Source organism: Brassica napus, chromosome C9 (genome assembly GCF_020379485.1).
Source record: "Brassica napus cultivar Da-Ae chromosome C9, Da-Ae, whole genome shotgun sequence".
Taxonomy (NCBI): domain Eukaryota; kingdom Viridiplantae; phylum Streptophyta; class Magnoliopsida; order Brassicales; family Brassicaceae; genus Brassica; species Brassica napus.
The window spans coordinates 59,002,729-59,022,382 of record NC_063452.1 but is presented as its reverse complement, the minus strand read 5'-3'; the positions used below and the strand labels follow the sequence as shown (position 1 = coordinate 59,022,382).

The 19,654-nt window shown below is 38.3% G+C and overlaps 8 protein-coding genes across 9 annotated transcripts; 5 read left to right on the top strand and 3 right to left on the bottom strand.

The window, feature by feature from the left end:
* Positions 1-57: 57 nt before the first annotated feature.
* Positions 58-2,410, bottom strand: LOC106372295 (ATP synthase subunit O, mitochondrial). Its single transcript, XM_013812476.3, has 6 exons — positions 2,182-2,410; positions 1,926-1,973; positions 1,446-1,689; positions 1,248-1,360; positions 582-668; positions 58-485 (listed from the first exon to the last, which is right to left on the bottom strand). The coding sequence occupies exons 1-6, from the start codon at positions 2,293-2,295 to the stop codon at positions 357-359; spliced, it is 735 nt and encodes a 244-aa protein (XP_013667930.1). The 5' UTR covers positions 2,296-2,410; the 3' UTR covers positions 58-356.
* A 1,967-nt stretch (positions 2,411-4,377) lies between these two features.
* Positions 4,378-5,665, top strand: BNAC09G43610D. Its single transcript, XM_013810604.3, has 3 exons — positions 4,378-4,678; positions 5,015-5,293; positions 5,388-5,665. Exons 1-3 carry the CDS (start codon positions 4,542-4,544, stop codon positions 5,473-5,475), a joined length of 504 nt encoding a protein of 167 aa, XP_013666058.1. The 5' UTR covers positions 4,378-4,541; the 3' UTR covers positions 5,476-5,665.
* Positions 5,666-6,389: 724 nt separating this feature from the next.
* LOC125593127 (ADP,ATP carrier protein 2, mitochondrial-like) lies at positions 6,390-8,597 on the top strand. Of its 2 annotated transcripts, none has more exons than XM_048769226.1 (4): positions 6,390-6,646; positions 7,057-7,541; positions 7,619-7,987; positions 8,082-8,597. In XM_048769226.1, exons 2-4 carry the CDS (start codon positions 7,065-7,067, stop codon positions 8,376-8,378), a joined length of 1,143 nt encoding a protein of 380 aa, XP_048625183.1. In that variant the 5' UTR covers positions 6,390-6,646; positions 7,057-7,064; the 3' UTR covers positions 8,379-8,597. The 2 variants fall into 2 exon arrangements, with proteins under 2 accessions (XP_048625183.1, XP_048625184.1); XM_048769227.1 differs by lacking the exon at positions 6,390-6,646 and adding an exon at positions 6,734-6,752.
* Positions 8,598-8,818: 221 nt separating this feature from the next.
* BNAC09G43590D (hydroxyproline O-arabinosyltransferase 3) lies at positions 8,819-11,413 on the top strand. The gene is made up of 9 exons (XM_013812473.3): positions 8,819-9,023; positions 9,186-9,660; positions 9,736-9,803; positions 9,875-10,076; positions 10,150-10,247; positions 10,349-10,418; positions 10,505-10,576; positions 10,778-10,891; positions 11,194-11,413. The coding sequence occupies exons 2-9, from the start codon at positions 9,280-9,282 to the stop codon at positions 11,254-11,256; spliced, it is 1,068 nt and encodes a 355-aa protein (XP_013667927.1). The 5' UTR covers positions 8,819-9,023; positions 9,186-9,279; the 3' UTR covers positions 11,257-11,413.
* A 382-nt stretch (positions 11,414-11,795) lies between these two features.
* LOC106372288 lies at positions 11,796-14,582 on the top strand. The gene is made up of 3 exons (XM_013812468.3): positions 11,796-13,194; positions 13,266-14,249; positions 14,360-14,582. Exons 1-3 carry the CDS (start codon positions 11,947-11,949, stop codon positions 14,423-14,425), a joined length of 2,298 nt encoding a protein of 765 aa, XP_013667922.1. The 5' UTR covers positions 11,796-11,946; the 3' UTR covers positions 14,426-14,582.
* Positions 14,583-14,742: 160 nt separating this feature from the next.
* LOC125592772 (uncharacterized protein At4g04775-like) lies at positions 14,743-15,296 on the bottom strand. The gene is made up of 3 exons (XM_048768171.1): positions 15,277-15,296; positions 15,019-15,145; positions 14,743-14,955 (listed from the first exon to the last, which is right to left on the bottom strand). The coding sequence occupies exons 1-3, from the start codon at positions 15,294-15,296 to the stop codon at positions 14,743-14,745; spliced, it is 360 nt and encodes a 119-aa protein (XP_048624128.1).
* A 441-nt stretch (positions 15,297-15,737) lies between these two features.
* LOC125593128 (50S ribosomal protein L10, chloroplastic-like) lies at positions 15,738-16,518 on the top strand. The gene has a single exon (XM_048769228.1). It carries the CDS (start codon positions 15,738-15,740, stop codon positions 16,392-16,394), a length of 657 nt encoding a protein of 218 aa, XP_048625185.1. The 3' UTR covers positions 16,395-16,518.
* LOC125593126 (leucine aminopeptidase-like) lies at positions 16,382-18,916 on the bottom strand. Its single transcript, XM_048769225.1, has 4 exons — positions 17,812-18,916; positions 17,493-17,726; positions 17,091-17,417; positions 16,382-16,842 (listed from the first exon to the last, which is right to left on the bottom strand). The coding sequence occupies exons 1-4, from the start codon at positions 18,799-18,801 to the stop codon at positions 16,549-16,551; spliced, it is 1,845 nt and encodes a 614-aa protein (XP_048625182.1). The 5' UTR covers positions 18,802-18,916; the 3' UTR covers positions 16,382-16,548.
* Between the last annotated feature and the right edge of the window lie 738 nt (positions 18,917-19,654).

The window sequence follows — 19,654 nt, the reverse complement described above, 5'->3', positions numbered from 1 at the left end:
CGAACAAGACAAGTAACTTATAAATAACATATTTTTGTACAAATACTCGAAGTCAAGTACAAGTCGAAAAATTTATTACTCGTTCAAAGCAAGCCAAGTATCAAGCGCCTTGCGTCCACCCCTACTTACTCGGGGTAAAACAGTAAAATATATTACCAAACAAATAGTCTCATCATGTTTACCAAATTGAGCATACATTCTCTCAAACGTAAATAATCTCCAACAGCTTATTTCGAAGCAAACAACAAATGGCAAATTTCAAAAACGACAATGTATTGTTTCCCAGAAGGAGAGGGTCATATGTTTATTTTGTCAGCTGGGTTGCACCTTCACAAACATGTTTTCTAGGGAGAAACTCAGAGGTTGCTGAGGTCAACAGGTTCACGGAGGAGCCTCTCCATCTGCTGCGCTCTTGTCCTGATAGACATGTCCAACACCTTTTGTTGAAACTCCACTATTAGCCCTCCGTAGATACTCGGATCAATCTGTCCAAAAACGAACATCACCACCACATTTAGACACATCATCAATGTTTAACATTCAGGCTTAATAATAATCACAAACATTACATATATATATACCTTCTGTTCCACAGTTACTTTCTTCCCTTCTCCAATGATCTCCTGAAGTGTCTCCTTGAGTTCCTTCTCCTCAGCAGGGGGAAGTGGCTGTTGGTCCCAAAACATTTATTGTAGAGAAAAAGACAAAAATAGCACTAAATCAAGTTTATGTTCCCAAACTAGCACTCAAGGTCAAAAGTCACAAAAATAGCAATTAATGTTTTATCAAAAGTCACAAACTTAGAGTTTAGAGTTAAAGGGTGGGGTTTAGGATTTAGGGTTTAGGGTTTAAGGTTTAGAGTTTAGGGTTTAGGGTTTAGATTTTAGGGTTTAGGGTTTAGGGTTTAGATTTTAGGGTTTAGGGTTTAGATTTTAGGGTTTAGGGTTTAGAGTTTAGAGTTTAGGGTTTAGGGTTTAGAGTTTAGGGTTTAGGGTTTAGAGTTTAGGGTTTAGAGTTGAGAAATGAGGTTTTGGGGATAAGATTTTAAATTTTGAAAAATAAAAAAAATTAAAATTTTCAAATGATAAACTTAGAAAGGTGCTATTTTGGTCATTTTAGTTTTTGAGTGCTATTTTTGTGATATAAACTTAGAAATGTGCTATTTTGGAGATTTGACCTTTATTGTATCAATACACACTCTTGGTTATGGTTTTTTAAAAGACAACAGTGTTAAAACTTTAGCTTACCATGACGGTGGTAACCAAGACTTTGACGTCTCCCCTATGTGCTGTTGTCAGCTGCATGAACTTTTTCACAATCACGTCTAGGGTCTTCAACTTCCCGTTCTCAGCTAACAAAGCTGTTTAGAAAAAGGAAAAAAAAAAAATCAGTCACAAGAAACAGCATGGTTAACCAAAAATCATTCAAAAACTCAATTGACATACAGAGGAAGTTCTTGGTAGGTTCAGCAAACTTTGCTTTGTCACAAACATCCACAATAGCAGCCAGTCTTGTCTCTCTAGGAACAGATGGATCCTTTGTAAACTGTGAGAAAATAGGGCTTGTCTTCATAGCCTCAACAAGCTCAGAAAGATCAGACTCAATCTTTTCCAAGGAATTCATTTTCACAGCTGCAATGTACAGCCACGAAGCAAAGTTGCCAGACTCACCAACTAAAGCCACAGGCACCTGAAAAACAACATTACACAAATGTATAAAAACCAAAACAAAGTATAAAATCCAAATAAACTACCAGGTGCTACATCAATGCATAATGCAGCTATTCACCGATTCATTTCATGCCTTAACCACAACAAATCCAAGCCATTTCGCGATTCTTACATATACGAAACACATTAATGTCTATAGATGCAACCATCCTTTGCTAGTAAAAATTGACATCATACAAGTGTGAGTGTACGTACCTTAACGTTGCCAGTTTTCTGAGCTGAAGCTGTTGCATAATCTCTTAGCTGCCACCCAAAAAAAATAAAAATAAATCAAAAGTAAAGATTAGTTGATAACATTCTCCGGAAGCAATAATACGATAATCCCATCATCCCAGGCTACGAATCCAATCAGATGATATGATCGGATCGACTGATATTGTACAAATCGATTCCTAACCAAAGAAAATGTAAACTGGAGTCGAGATTCGATTTTCTTAAGAAAACGATTTACCGCAGGGATAAGCGGCCGTCCACTGGGAAAAGATCTCGCAGAGGAGACGGAATCTGAGACGGCGATGGTCTTGAAGAGGGAGATCCCGGATCTGACACGACCAGCCAAAGCCATTTTTGTTGTTGCAGATATCTGATTGGAACCCTAGTAATGATAAAACAAAACAGCCAATCAGCTGTTCTGTCCGAGAGAAGCAACTGGTCAGATGAGGAAAGGAGACTTAGTGTATTGGGCTTCAGTGGGCTTACTCACGCTTATTTTATTGGGCTTACTACAACCATTGCAGGCGGACTCTAAATAACAGTTCTGGTGTTATTTTTATATATTATTGATAATTTCTTTTATATATCTGATCATTTTATTTATGCATATACAATATTTTTTTGTTATTATATAATTTCTTTTCGATGGATCAGATCATTTTTTATTAAAAATTATGGAACAAAACTATAATTAATATATAATGGGTTGATCGGATTATGACATAAAAACCTTATTTTTTCCATTGAACAAAAAAAAGTGAACAGTATTGTTTCCACGGTTGAATTATTTTGACTTTTATCTTCCATACGGTTTTGAAAGCTTTCAAATCAACCATCGAATTGATACATGTCATTTTAATGTTTTTAGTCGTATACTTGAGGAAAACTTACATTTTTATAATTTAAAGTCGTTTTAAAAAATTCAAAATATAACATATAAGAAAAAATCTAACATATAAGAAAAATATAACATATAAGGTGACTTCATTTTTGTATTTTAAAGTCGTTTTTAAAAAATATATAACATATAAGGTTTCCTCATTTTTGTAACTTAAAGTCATTTTAAAAAATTCAAAATATAACATATAAGAAAAAATCTAATTCTTTTATTATATGGTTAATGTGATTGTTTAATTTTTTTTAATAATATAAAATTAAACAAAAATGAAGAAGGATGCAAAAATTGTTATCAAATCTTTATTATTCATAATCATTAATTGTCATATATATGTAAATCGTATTAGGTAATTTCGTAGCTTTTATTTAAGAAAAAAATACACTATTCTTATATTTTAGGTTAATATAATGTTCTCTAGTGGACATTAAACAAATTATGACATAAAAACCTTATTTTTTCCATCGAACACATTCTTGAAAAAATGAACAGTATTGTTTACATAGTTGAATTATTTTGACTTTTATCTTCCATATGGTTTTGAAAGCTTTCAAATCACCCATCGAATTGATATATGTCATTTTAATTTTTTTAGTCGTATACTTAAGGAAAACTTACATTTTTATAATTTAAAGTCGTTTTAAAATTCAAAATATAAAATACAAGAAAAAATCTAACATATAAGAAAAACATAACATATAAGGTGTCCTCATTTTTGTATTTTAAAGTCGTTTAAAAAAAAAAATATAAGTTTTTTTCATTTTTGTAATTTAAAGTCATTTAAAAAAAATCAAAATATAACATATAAAAAAAAATCTAATTTTTTTATTATATGGTTAATGTGATTGTTTAATTTTTTTAAATAATATAAAATTAAACAAAAATGAAGAAAGATGCAAAAATTGTTATCAAATCTTTATTCTTCATAATAATTAATTGTCATATATATGTAAATCATATTAGGTAATTCTGTAGCTTTTATTTAAGGAAAGAATACACACTTCTTATAGTTTAGGTAATATAATGTTTTCTAGTGTTATATAATTATGAAAAAACGGGATAACGTTAGATTAAACTATAGTTTATATTATGTGCTCTAGAATTCTTAGAAAAAAATATTTAGAAGGCATTTTGATGTGCCACATAAGCAAAAAAAACTTTTTTAATTAATACAAAATTGAAGTTATATCTTTTCAAATGGTTCTCGGTTAATATATAAGGGATATTGGAAACATTTATAAACGGAGCAAGCAGAGCAGCAAGTGCATACCAGCAAAGGTCTCCAGGGTTAAGGGGGTTAAACATAGGGCCTTTGAAGTCATGTCACAGTACTCTTTTGAACGATCTCAGCATTAATTCTGAACGATCTCTACCTAACTGGAACAAGCAGAGCAGCATGAGATGATGAGTGGGATATTAAGCCTTGTATATATACACTTACATACGTTTCCAACGTTTTTTCTCTACACCTGTTAATCCTACTCAATTTCATTTGATTAAATTGCATAAGTATCTATGCAGAACATGATATATTGTCACATAGGATAACAAGAACAATTTAATAGTTTTATTTATAGTGTACGATTTTTGTAGCATAACATACTACAATGGACGACGGTCTTTTAAGACTTTTTAGCTCTTGTTAGATAAAGAGAGCACGGAGAGTGAAGCGACGTCGTTTTTGGGTAAGGTTTGGAGAAGGTATGTCGCTGGTAGACTACGACGATTCTTCTTCATCCGACGACGATGTCTTAACTGCTGCGGCGGAGCACAAGGAAGCTCTGCCACAACCACAACCGCAACAGAAACTGAAACCCTCTCCAGCTCCTTCAATTACACGGTGAGTGATTTTAGGGTTTCCCAATTCTTGGATTTTCCGATTACGAATCTGTTCCCTTTGTCCTTGTTAATTTGCAATTAAAGCGCCGCGTATGGCGACTTTGATTCATATAGCTCACGTTCTCATCGTTGATCTTTGTATTTTGTATGCTGAAGCAGAGGTTTTCGATTCAAATTAGCTGTAAATTTCCCTTCAGACATATCAAGTGCTGTTCTTGTCTTAGAATAGACACGAATGCTTACTCAAGTTCTGAAATTGAATACGATTAAGCTCAAAGCAGAGTATTACAGTCCAAGCTGGTTTAAGTTGTAGTTGACCGTTTGTGTGTTTTGTTAGGAGATGTTTAGAGGAGAAGGAAGAAAGTGGAGAGCTTCCTCAGCTACCAGATGCTTTACTTCTTCTGGAGTCACCGAGACTCACACATGTGAGTGGAAATGACCATGCCTCCGTTGTTGCAGCCGCAATGGCTGAAAGTGCATTACGGAAACGAGAGTTCAATGGGAAATCTTCTTCTCTTCCTCGTCGTTCCAAGCTACCAAAGGGGAATCTGCCTCATTCTAAGAATAGCCCAGATACTTTGGGTAATGTGCTTGTGCCTCCTCAGCTCAAAGGAAGGTTAGTCCGTGAAATAGGCCTTGTTTCATCTCAATATTTCACTTTATTATATCTCAACAAACATATCAAAATTATGGCTTATATGTATCTGCAGGAGTAATGTTGCCACAGAAGATATGAGCAGGCTTTTTGTGAAAAAACGACTAGACTCCTCCAAGGAAAGATCTCCTAATCAGGAATAGTATCGTTATATGGCTCTTTCTTTACCCGCAGAAAAGAAAATCAAAAACTTGGTTTAATCTCAACGGTTTAACCTAGCTCTGTTCTTGATTGGTTTAGCCTTAATTCCCACAAGTGTCAGGTGCTTGAAGTTTGAAGTTATGCGTATAAGTTCTTTTTTCAAAAGTTTAAAGCATATTGTTTTCGAGTGTTTTTTTTGTTCTATTATCACGTAAGTTTCCTACAAGCAATTAACAATGTCGGAAAAGACAATGGGAAAATAAATTTCACGGTAATTTCCCAACAGGTTAAAAAATAAAGAAAGAAAACCATCTAGGTACGTTGTAACTTAGGGAAATCGGATTTATTTATCTCCGTATTTTTAATATAGATTTATTTGATTATAAATTACGAGAAATCTTATTATATCCAACAAATTTATTTGTGAGAATTCATATTTGAGGATTTTATTTAAATTTTATCGACTGTTTTATAAAATCCAATTTTATTTGCATAATGTTAAATTTATAATAATTTATATGTTTTAGAATTCATAACCAATATTTTCTGATGTTGAGATATTAATAAACCATTAATTAAACTACAAACAAAAAATATATTAATAAACCAATAATCAAACTATAAAACCAAAAGGAAAAATACTTTCAACATACATTTTCAGTTTTCACAAAAATATATTAAACTTATAAATATTGTTGAAAGTTAAACTAGAGCGGTTGGTGGATACAACTTGTATTTTTATTATTGCAAGCTCTTTTTGAAAAGATCAAAATAAAATATTCCAGAAATGCTTAGACGTCATCGTAGACAGTTGACTGGCGAATCCGGCAATTTGCATCACATTCCACGTTTTCGGCGAAAAAAGGCGGGCAATATATAGGGCCAGTAATGGAGTCATACATTTCCAAATAAAATATATTACTTCCTTTAGTAACCATAATCAACGGCCTACAATCCATTAGCATTAAAGTCGACAATCTAACGGGCCTACAGCTTCCGACCACGCTAAGGAGCGTCACACCAGATTAATCCTATCACTACTTGCGGCCCTATCTCTCGAGCCAATAAAAGGGCAACAAAAATATCCGCAGCTCTTCTTCAACCACAAAGACAATTCTCTCGTCCTTCGTCTTCTTCGCTCATTGAGTTTCGCTTTGCCATCGCTTCCTCTCGGTGAGTTTAGCTTCCTCCCAGATCTCTGAGTCGCTTTAAATCTCCTTGTTTCCCACGCTTAGTTCATCTAAACTTTTATCGATCTGATTCATTATTATCAACAAAGGTAAAATGATACAGATCTGATGGTTTCCCAGCGTATTTTGCGATTGATTTGAATCTTAGATCCGTGGCTAGAGTGTTATTAGATTAGATCTGTATAAAAGTTTATTCGATCTGATTGTGTAGATCTAGAAATGATTCGTCTCTGTTGCTTATGTACGGATCTGTTGCGTGGAGAGTTTCCTGCTTGTGAATTTGATATTGTGTTTGCATCATTTGATAGAGTTAATACTGTATTGATATATTACTAGATCTCGTATTTGTATAGCAGTTACATAATATATATATTTTTTTTTATTTTTTTGCAGAGGTCAAAATGGTTGAACAAACTCAGAACCCGACGATTCTCCAGAAGGCGTCTGGCCAGCTCATGCGTACGGGTGTTGTTTCTCATGACATTCACGGTTACACTTCCTCTTTCCAGAGGCGTGCAACGTACGGAAACTACTCCAACGCTGCGTTCCAGTACCCTCTCGCCGCTACTTCCCGGATTGTGGCAACTACCACCACCTCCCCCGTGTTTGTCCAAGCTCCAAGTGAGAAAGGATTCTCTAGCTTTGCTATTGATTTCCTCATGGGTGGTGTTTCTGCTGCCGTCTCCAAGACCGCTGCTGCTCCTATTGAGCGTGTCAAGCTTTTGATTCAGAACCAGGATGAGATGCTTAAGGCTGGCAGGCTCTCTGAGCCTTACAAGGGTATTGGTGACTGTTTCGGCAGGACCATTAAGGATGAGGGTTTTGGTTCTTTGTGGAGGGGAAACACTGCTAATGTTATCCGTTACTTCCCCACTCAGGTTTGGTTATGTTTCACTTTTTTGTTTCTAATAAGTGTCTGTTACTCCCTTACTGATGTATCTTTGGCTTTTTATAGGCGTTGAACTTTGCGTTCAAAGATTACTTCAAGAGGCTTTTCAACTTCAAGAAGGACAGGGATGGTTACTGGAAGTGGTTTGCTGGGAACTTGGGATCTGGAGGTGCAGCTGGTGCCTCTTCCCTTCTCTTCGTGTACTCTCTTGACTACGCACGTACCCGTCTCGCCAATGACTCCAAGGCTGCCAAGAAGGGAGGTGAAAGGCAGTTCAATGGTCTTGTCGATGTCTACAAGAAGACCCTCAAGTCTGATGGTATTGCTGGACTCTACCGTGGATTCAACATCTCCTGTGTTGGTATCATTGTCTACCGTGGTCTCTACTTTGGTCTGTACGACTCTTTGAAGCCTCTTCTCCCTGCTGACCTCCAGGTTTGTTTATTTGATATACATCTTAGAAACCCAATCCTGTCTTGTCTTGTTTGTTTCTAATGTTGTTGTCTGTGTTTCCTTTGGGTGATTTCAGGACAGCTTCTTCGCTAGTTTTGCCCTTGGATGGCTCATCACCAACGGTGCTGGTCTTGCATCCTACCCCATCGACACAGTCCGTAGAAGAATGATGATGACATCCGGTGAAGCCGTCAAGTACAAGAGTTCGATGGATGCCTTCCAGCAGATTCTCAAGAAGGAAGGACCCAAGTCACTCTTCAAGGGTGCTGGTGCCAACATCCTTCGTGCCATTGCAGGTGCTGGTGTGCTCTCTGGATACGACAAGCTGCAGTTACTTCTTCTCGGAAAGAAGTACGGATCTGGATCCGGCTAAGTGTGCTAGCCACCAGTCGCCATCACCATAAAGCTGCGGCTTTATTTTTTTTTCTCGATTTTTATTTGCAGTTTCAAACTTTTTTTTAAAAAGGATCAAGATGTTGATGAAATCTTTTACCATAAAACTTAGAGATGAGCATGGGAAAGCTTATGGAATAAATTTTTGTATTGGAGTTCGACTCCTTTGAACCAATTTTATGATTACCAATTTTTGTTATATTAAGCTTAACTGGTTTAAAATATTTTTGAGTATTTCAAATTGCTATGGCATGTTTGTCTGTTGTAATTTAAAATTTCTCTACTGCATTGCGAATGTTCACGTAATCAAACAATCAATAGGGTCGTCGCATGGTGTTACCAAAAAGACATTGAGATGTGTAGACAAATAACAAAATAGGCTGCAAAATCAAACCAAATTAGATTGTTTTTCCTCAAAGACGTGCCTTCACACACACTGCACTTCCTGACAATTGTCTTTTTTTTTTGTTCATTGGCACGTTCCTAACACCGTCGGTGTAGTCAGTGACTGAAGAATAAATCGTTAATGATGGCGCCGTTAGTCAACTCCGCTTCGTATTAAAATTATTTTCTTCTGATCTCTTATTCTTCCCTTCTCCGGCGACCTTCAACCTCCTTCGAATCTGTAAGCTTCAAATTCTCTTTATGTCATACTTCAAAATTGATGAACCAGGAACTGAGTTAGCTGATTTACTCTTGTTTTTAGATGGCTGGATCTTAATTTGCAAACTTGTATCAGCTTATGCTTCTTACTATTCACATTTCATTCCTTGAATTGTATTTGCAGAAATGAGTTTGTGAGCCGTGGAGGAGGAAGGCGTCCACTTCAATTTGTCTGAGCCAGGCACACAGATAACTGATCGGGAGAATAATAGAAAACAATGGGGAAAGCATCAGCTCTGCTTCTGTTTCTCTTGAGTTTCGGCTTCTTCGTTGTGACATATAATCTTTTGACACTCATACTCCACAACAGATCTAACTCAGATGGAACTCGTCCACTCCTAGATCCTATTGTCCAAATGCCTCACGCAAACTCCCAAACCTCTCCAGCACCAACATTTCATGTCGCCTTAACAGCAACAGACGCTCCTTACAACAAGTGGCAGTGTCGTATTATGTACTATTGGTATAAACAGAAGAAAGCTCTCCCTGGTTCAGACATGGGTGGCTTTACCCGCATTTTGCACTCCGGTAATACCGATAACTTGATGGATGAGATACCTACGTTTGTGGTTGATCCTCTCCCTCCAGGTCTTGATCAGGTAGATAAGAACTTTGCTTTTTAACTCTCTTCACTTGGTATGGGCTTGTCTAATTAATTGAATCTCTCTTTTAAGGGTTATGTTGTGTTGAATAGACCGTGGGCGTTTGTGCAATGGCTTGAAAGAGCTACCATCACCGAAGAGTATGCCCTGTCTCTCCCTTCCTTCCAAGGAATTATTCGACTGTTTGCTGAATCTCATGGTTGTTGTGTAGCTATGTGCTGATGGCAGAGCCTGATCATGTTTTTGTTAACCCTCTTCCTAATTTGGCTGTTGGAGGACACCCAGCTGCTTTTCCGTTTTTCTACATTACACCTAAAAAGTTCGAGAACATTGTTAGAAAGTATTATCCTGTGGAGATGGGCCCGGTTTCAAATATTGACCCCATTGGCAATTCTCCTGTTATCATAATCAAGGTGAGAATTTGTGAGATTACCTTAGCCATAAAAAAAGACTTGATGTTGAAATACATTTTACTTTGTTATGCAGGAATCACTTGAAAAGATTGCTCCTACGTGGATGAATGTCTCGTTGACAATGAAAAACGATCCAAATACTGATAAGGCATTTGGATGGGTCCTGGAAATGTTAGCACTGCCAAACAATAATCTCTGTTCATATATTAGGTCCTTGACTTTTGCATCTCCATCATTGCTTTCTGACACACGTCTATTTTGTGTTTGACAAGGTACGGTTACGCAGTTGCCTCTGCTCTGCATGGGGTGCGGCACATACTTAATAAGGATTTCATGATCCAGGTAGGAATCGACCTTTTTTGCTGATTGATGTGATGATTAAAAGATCTTTGCTCCGTGTTACTAAGTGCTCTCATTATATCTTTCAGCCTCCATGGGATCTGTCTACCAAGGGGAAGTTTATCATCCATTACACTTATGGTTGCGACTACAACATGAAGGTGATTTCTGTTGTTTAATTTTGTTTCTGGCAAATAAATTACAGAAGAAACATCTTAGTTTTCTTACTGAAAGCTCGTGAAACTACTATGTTTTGTTACAACCTTCTTATACATGGTCATAAAAAGTATTGTTATTTGAGTGATCCACCATCTCAGAGCTCCATTTCAGTTTTACTTAAAAAATCAGTTTCATAAATACAGGGTGAGTTGACTTATGGCAAAATAGGAGAGTGGCGATTCGATAAGAGATCACATCTGCGAGGTCCTCCTCCGAGGAATATTTCCATGCCGCCTCATGGTGTTCCAGAAAGTGTGGTATGTTATATACTTGTCACTTTATCTAATCCTAGATGCAAGGAGCTATTTTCTGTAAGGTCCTTTCATAGCTCAGAAGGGAACTTATTCGAATTCGAATCATGTCCATTGAGACTATATAACAATTTATCCTAAGCCTGATGTAGTTTGTCAACTTCCAACTTCCAAGACATATGCACGAGTCTGTTTAAGATAGTTTCCAATGTCTCTAGGAGTTACTTTTTCTTATACATGGTATACTACTTTATGGACAAGAAGTGTTTGATTGAGAAGCCAAACTCAAAATGACTTGCCTAATGCAGGTGACTCTTGTGAAGATGGTTAATGAAGCTACTTCAAATATCCCAAATTGGGACACTCTCTAACTCACATCCGCAAGCACACAAACCATAGAAAGAGCAAGGAGTCCCCACACGGCTTATTTTGTCATATGAAAAGTTAATTTTTTTTCTCTTCTACTTTCTTTCGGTTAATTGATGAACTCAGAGTAAATGATGCAATCTTGTTTTGATTTTGAGACAATGTTCAAGACATCGTCAGGTGTTAGTTAGATGGTGAAGTCATAACCAGACGATCCAGTCTAAACGACAATCTGTCCAACTAGACGGAGTTAATAGTTCCGTCAGCCACCTCTATTTATCCGTGAATTAAAAATTAAATTAGACGGAGTTAATAGTTCTGTGGGGTTGTCGTCGATTAGCACAATAAACTATACACACCTACAACCAGTCCCCTTTAACTTTCTACCTCATCAATCATTCCCATAAACTAATACTTTCATCAATTATCCACAATTTTAGTTAATCTAACTCAAATCACGTTTAGTCTTTTAAATGGCGTTTAAAAAAATTGATTGTCCAATACCATAACCCGATTAATAATAAATCCGGCCCTAACCCGATATATTACTAACCCGATGCCTCTAACCTAATTCAGTCGGGTAAAATCGAATTGGAGGTTAGGGTTTGTCGAGGAAAATCCCCAAAATGGAAAAGTGAGAAAAAAACTCAGATTTAGGTATAGGATTATCGAAAACTTAAGCTTTGCGAAGGATTATGGAAGACGACGACGCAACAGGAGGAAATTGGGTCTCTGTTCCTGTAACTATGGCGACCACTGTTGAAGATGAGGCATCTCAAGAGGGGAGCATTCCTGTTACTCAGGTTAATGACGAAGATGCAACTCGTTTGGCTACGATGCTTCAGTCAAAGGAAAATGATGAAGAGGAGAAATACTGGGAGTATGAACTTGGGCAAAAACCGAGAAAAGAGAACAATGAAGAGAAAGACGATGAGACTGAGGCAATTGGTGATGGTGAAGAAGAAGAAGAAGAAGAAGAAGAAGAGCTTGAGGATCGATATGAGCATGAAATCGAACAATCAGTGGCTGATTTTGAGGACGAAGAGTACATTGGAAGGAGAAGTATACCAGATAGCTCGGATGAAGAGGAAGACGACTTCTATGTCAGAGATAGGAAGCGCAAAAAATCAGAAGATAAGCTAGAAATAGGAACAGCTTTCTGGTCTGGGTTTGAGTTCAAAGAAGCGGTCTTAGATTATGCTTTGAGCAAAGGCCGAAACATTGAGCAGAGTAGGTGGGATAAGACGAAGCTTAGTTTCAAGTGTGGGATTCGAGGAAAATGCAAATGGAGAGTTTATTGTGCGTTTGATTTCCCTACTCAAAAGTGGTTGGTGAAAACAAGGTACAAATATCATAGTTGTACTCCTAATGGGAAGTGTAAGCTTTTGAGGAGTCCTGTTATAGCGAGGTTGTTTCTGGATAAACTGAGAGAAGACAGTGGGTTAATGCCAGAGAAGATTCAAGAGCAGATTAAAGAGACCTGGAAATTCATAGCATCACGTAATCAGTGTCAACGAGGAAGAACATTGGCGTTGAAATGGCTGGAGAAAGAGTATGCAGACCAGTTTGCTCATCTACGGGGTTATGTGAGAGAGATTGAGAAGACTAACCCGGGTTCGAGTGTAGAACTTGCAACCGTACCCAATGCTGATGGGGATGATGTCTTTGATCGGTTCTATGTATGCTTTGAGAAGCTTAGGAGCTCGTGGAGAGGGACGTGTCGGAAGATAATTGGGCTTGATGGAACTTTTTTGAAGGTTGCAACCAAAGGTATATTGCTTACTGCTGTAGGTCATGACGGTAACAATCAGATTTTTCCTTTTGCTTGGGCTGTGGTACAATCCGAGAATGCGGTTGCGTGGCTTTGGTTCATCAAGAGATTGAAGCATGATCTCTCTCTTGGAGATGGCAGCACTTACGTCCTTCTATCTGATAGCTCAAAGGTAAGAATCAAGATTATGAGCATCTTGTTTGAGTCTTTAACCATCTTATTTATACTTCTATAATATTTCAGGGACTCATAAGCACAATCAAGTCAGAGTTACCAAACGCAGAACATAGACGCTGTGTGAAACACATTATTGAGAATCTGAAGAAAAAGCACAAGAAGAAACCATTTCTGAAACCACGGGTATGGAATCTTGCTTGGAGCTACAGCCATACACAATTCAAGGAAGAGCTCAAGAAGTTGCAGGATTATAGCATGTCATTGTATGAGGATGTGATGAAAGAGGAACCCAAATCTTGGTCGTTGGCATACTATAGACTTGGGAGCTTCTGTGAGGATGTTGACAACAATGCGACTGAGTCTTTCAACGCAACTATTGTTGGAGCTAGAGCTAAGGCCATTGTACCCATGCTGGAGACAATAAGAAGGCAAGCAATGATCAGAATTGCAAAGAGGAAAAAGAAATCCGAGAGGAGGCAGGAGAGATTTACCAAATATGTGGTCAAAATCCTTGAAGAACAGAAAGAAGATGCTGACAAATGTATAACGACTCCTTGTACTCACGGTGTATTTGACGTGCGTCTCTCTTCAAACACATATGATGTCAACACTACAAGGAGAACTTGTTCTTGTGAGAAGTGGCAGATCACAGGAATACCGTGTGAACACTCATATGGGGCTATGATCGATGTCGGGTTAGATGTGGAGGATTATATTTCTGAATTTTATTCCACTTCTCTATGGCAATTGACTGTAAGTCAGTCCATCAACAAGGTTAGGGAGCCTCGTTTTTGGATGAAAAAGGGTAAATATAGGTTAGTGGTTGAACCACCAGAGCATGCACAACCTGGGAGGAAGAAAAATAAGAAGAAGAAGTTCCCTAGGTTCAAAGGAAAACATGAATCACCCAAAAAGGTCTCAAAAAAGAAAGTAGCGGAAACGCTTGGAAGAAAAGGACGCATTATGCATTGCTCCAAATGTGGGGAAGCTGACCACAATGCAGCTATATGCAAAATACACCCGAAGAAGAAGATAAAGACTGAACCAAAGGTATGTTGATTGATCTTTATTTCACTGAACCAAAGGTATGTTGATTGATCTTTATTTCACACAATTGCATGTTTTGGTGTTTATTTGACATTGTCATTGGCCTTTTGCAGGATGTTGGAAGCTCTTCTGGACCCGAAGTCGTTTCACAGACGCAACCATCTCAAACAAGCACCTAGTTGTATTTTTTATTTTCTGTTTTACGGCTTTATGAAGTTATTTGTATCAGACATATGTTTTGTGTTTCTAAACGGCTTTAGTTCACTTATCTGCTCTTTTTCCATCAATGTAAGAAACGAATGTTATGGTATGGTGTATGAAACATATTTTCTTCTTCTTGTTTTTTCTTGTTGTTGATTTTTGTGGCACAAGTTAGAAATGTGTGAATTTAAAAGCATATGAAAAGTGTTCTGAAACTTGAACCGAGTTGATACAAAAGATTTTCTAGCACATGACACAAATCCTTGTTACAAAACCATTCTACTAACACTGACAATTACCAAAATTTACAACACAACCATGTTATGGCACTTAGACATCCATTGTTCTCCAAAACCGCTGCTTCTTCACTTTTCTCTGTCTTAACCAAAGCTTCCAAATCTTCTTCAACTGTTCTTTGTCTAGCTTCAACCAAAGAAACCTCCTCAACCAAAGCTTCGTCAACCCACTTGAACAGATGAGCTTCACCTTTTCTTTGCAACAAGCATATCTAGTCAAGCAAACTAGCTAAAGCATTCACTTTTTTTTCTATTTCAAAAGTGCCTCAACGTACCTGCATAGCGACTTCACAACGATAGAATCTCCTAAAAGGATTCTTCTCTGTCTTCGAAACAAATGTAGCAATGCGATTTCCACACAAGCACCGTGTTGGAACACCCTGATGAGACTCTCTGTTTCGCCTTGAACAAAAACCTTCAGTTTTTAAGTTTCCACACCATCTTCGATTTTTCCCAGAAACGTAAACGACAGACTATAAGAACACTTATAAACATAATAAATGGAGAAAGAATTCAAAGACTTGATAACTTACCCAGATTTCGCTTGCTCCATGGTCGCGATTTCAGTTTTCCCAAATCAGTGATGAACCCTAATTTAAGAAGAAGAAGATTTCACGACAAACCTTTTTTAAATGGGAATCGGGTCATAGTTGTAGGGTCGGATTTATTATTAATCGGGTTATGGAATTGGGCAGTTTTTTTTTTTAAACGCCATTTAAAAGACATAACTCGATCAGAGTCAAATTAAGTGAAATTGTGGACAATCAATGAAATTGTGAGTTTGTGAGGATGATTGATGAGGTAGAAAGTTAGGGGAGACTGATTGTAGGTTTGTATAGTTTAGGGTGCTAATCGACGACAACCCTAGTTCCGTCAGTCACCTCAATGTATCCGTGAATTAATAAATTAAAAAAGATTTAACTTATCCATCTCCTTCCTCAACCCCATCAGACACAGTTCTCCTCCTCTTCTTCTATCCTCTCTGAGCAAAAAAATGGAAGTAGCTCTCCTCTCATTCTCTTCTTCCTTGTCTCCTCTCTGCCACAACCGAACCTTAACCCTAACTCCCAAATCCCCAAACTACCCTCGTCGCCTGACCATCAGATCCGCCGTCTCTCGTTCCAAAAAGGAAGAAACCGTCGAGACAGTCAAGTCCCACCTCGAGAACTGCCACCTCCTCGCCGCCATCAACTACAAAGGCCTCACCGTCAAGCAGTTCCAAGACCTCAGGAGAACTCTCCCGGACACGACAAAGCTCGTCGTCGCCAAGAACACTTTGGTCTTCAAAGCCATCGAAGGCACCAAATGGGAAGCTCTCAAGCCTTGTATGAAAGGCATGAACGCTTGGCTCTTTGTCCAGACCGATGAAATCCCTTCCGCCATCAAACCCTACCGGAGTTTCCAGAAGGAACGCAAGCTCGAAGACAATGACTTTGCAGGTGCCGTCTTTGAAGGTAAGTTCTACGCTCCGGACAACTTCAAAGCTCTTGAGACCATGCCTACTCGTGCTGAGGTCTACGCTAAGATGCTCGGAGCTTTGCAAAGTCCAGCCATTAATCTAGTCTCTACTTTACAAGCACCAGCCATTGAGGTTATAATGGTGCTCAAGGCTTATGTCAAGAAGCTAGAAGATGAGAGTAATGCTGCATAACTAGTTAAGTAAAGCTGTGCTAATCTCAGAGAATGTAATGAACTAAGCAAAGCAGTTCAATTTTTTGTTTGTTAATGACTCGAGCAGCAGTTATTATTATTACAGTCATTGGGTTTTATTGAAACGTTGCTGCTATGCATAAGATGAGTCTTGTTTAGATATACTTAGAGAGGATAGACTCAACCACTCCCTGAGCTATAGGGTGATAAGTTTCTCGAGCTTCTGCAAAGATTTGTTTGGCCAGTTGCTTCTCTTCGGTTCCACCGGTTTGTGCGAGAGCAGTGAAGAGTGTACGCAGGTACAGCATCCTTCCCACCGATTTTAAAGTTTTCTCCACTTCTCCATGGTACCCTTTGCACTTGGATGAGATTGCAAGTTTTAGAAACGACACCTTCACTTCGTAGTCCTTTGATTCTGCTAGTCTGTAACGCTTGTCCAAAGCCACGACCTGATTCACCAATGTTAGTTATAGGTTTGGAACCTGGTTCCTGAACTTGTCTTATTGATTACAAACAAGAATACAAGACACAATTCTAAGCAAGAGAACTACTAATCCAAGACTAACCATTGAGCTAATCAACTGTAACTTAGCCTGTTGTGGGCTTATTAATACTGCACATTGGCTGAATCTCTTTCTATAAACAAATGTACCAAAGAGATTCCCGTTATCTTAGAGTAAGAGAGAGAAAAGGCTACCTGAGATGGTTCACATGACTTGGGAAGATTCTCCAAGTAGAGCTCCCATTCCTGTCCTTTCCACTCAGCAACCTCATCTTCACTTGGCATCTTTCCTTGCTTAAACTCTTCTGCAAGGGATATGATCTTTGTGTAAATGGCTGAGACTGGTTCATATGCATCTTCCGGTATACCAACACCCTCAGTCCACAATTGCAGGTTGATCTCTTTCTCTATGCCAGGAATGTTTGCTTTCAGGAAGTCAAGGAATGTATCTGTATCAATCGACTTGAACTTGAAAGTAGCAATGTATTTCTTGAGAAATTCATCAAAAGCAGTCCTCCCAACCTGAAACATTTTCCAGTAAATTGATATTAGACCGTTACATAAGAGAACACCAAAGTGGATTCTACTCAAACTAACCTGGCGTTCAATCCTCAACACAAACTGAAAGCCTTTCTCATAAGGGACCTGAGAATAAACATCATCAGGATCAACACCTTCTTGTTTGTTCTTCAGTTTAGTAAACTCCAAGTTGTCTTTGAACCGTTCCATCTCATCGTTTAAACCCCTCCAACCAATGCCCATGTTCAAAGTAGCTATATCTGCTCCTTGAACAACCTCCACAATCCTCCTCTCTGCGTAAGTTGTAAATCCCTATTTGCCATAAACAAATGAGATCATCAACAAAGGCAAACGAATACACATATCCTATTCAAAGCTAACACATGTTGAATCAAACCTCGTTCAACCAGAAATGCTCGTTGTTGATGTTGGTGATCAAGTTCCCAGTCCAGCTATGAGCGAGCTCGTGAGCTACAACTTGAGCACCAGTGGCGTCCCCTTTGATCACAGTGGGAGTCAAGAACACCATCCTCGGATTCTCCATCCCTCCATAAGGAAAACTCGGAGGCAGCACCAGCAAATCAAATCTCTCCCACTCGTAATCGCCAAAGAGCTTCTCCCCTTGCTTGATCATCTCCTCCGTCCCTGCAAACTCCAACGCAGCCGCATCAAGAACTTCTCCAGCAGCTGACTCAGCGTACACCCGAGTCCTGGGCCCCACTTCTCTAAACCCCAACTCCCCAACCGCAAACGCGAAAAGATACGGCGGGATCGGCTGCTCCATCGCGAACTCCTCAACAACCCTATCCTCCGCACACCACACCACCGACGATAATGCATCGAGATGTTTCGCCTCTTCGAGAACGGGAAGGCGACGACGGACGTGGCAAGCGGACATGACGGCGGAGAGAGGACTCGGGATGTTCATAACGACGTCGTAGCGGATCCTCGCGGCGGGAGTGTCCTGGCAAGGGAAGATGGATCTGGCGTGAATCGCTTGGCACTGTGTGTAGACGTACGGATGAGTTTTCGAGAAGGTTTGAAGAGGGGAAAGCCATTGGAGAGCGGAGGCGGAAGGGGAAGTGGAGTAGAGGATGAGGATTTGGGATTGACCGGCGAGGACGACGACGACTTCGCTGCCTTTGATCGGATCGGGGCTTGGGGAGACGGAGAAATGGAGAGGGATTAGAGTTTGGGGATCGAGGATGGATTTGATTGAAATGGAGCGGGAATCGAGGGAGAGGTTGCCGGAGAAGGGGGAGGAGAGGGAGAGGAGAGCGGAGGCGTGGATGGTGGAGGCGTTGAAGTCGAGGTAGAGGGAGAGGGAGACGTGAGTGGTGAGAGGGTGGGAGGAGTCGGTGAAGGAGTGTGGATCAATGGGTGCCATTGCTCTCTGAAGCTGGAGAGTTTTTGATTTTTACGATTCGGTTTCGAGAAGTGGAGAAGTGATGAAAGTATGTAAAGCGGGAGAAAATAAAAACTAAGAAATGTTTCTCTTTTGCTGTTGTTGAAACGAATATTTTTTAAAGAACCAATCTAATATTTTTAATTATATTAGGAATAATAATTTGATTAATGGAGAATCATAGGAGAGCATAAAGTTGGTGAGTGTTGAAGAAACCTTTTTAATATCACTAGATCGTTTTCCGCGCTTCGCGCGGATTATTGCTTTTAAAATTTTACAATTAGTTTTGTTATTTAATTATAGAATATTGCAGAATTTCCATATGTACATAAACTATGATTATTTTTGTGTTTTCTCTGTAGTTAATTTTAGAGAGTGTATATTTTTGATAGATATTAAGTGTATTTATTAATTTTCTTCAACATTTTTTAAGGAATTAATACAACTATTAAATGCAGTTTTTCATATGTTGCTTTATGTTCTTTTAGTTTCTCTTTAATTTTTACCACTATCTTCATTTTTATATTGAGTATAGGTTTTATTTAATAAACAAATTTAATTATTTGTGATTTTAAATATATTCAGAGTAATTTGTGGCAATAAATTTGCCGTTTTTGTTTGAAAATCTCTTTCTTATGTTAGTTTAAATATTGGCCTATTGAATGTTTAAGATGGGACTGGTGGAATCTTTTTGATGACTAATAAAAGAGGTCTCTAATTTTGGGAATTTGAGTTACTTTATAGAGTTTGAAATTTAAATCAATTAACGTAATTTAATTTTCAGGTTATGAAGTATATACAGTCATTGCAAATTGTTATGATTGAATTGATTTTA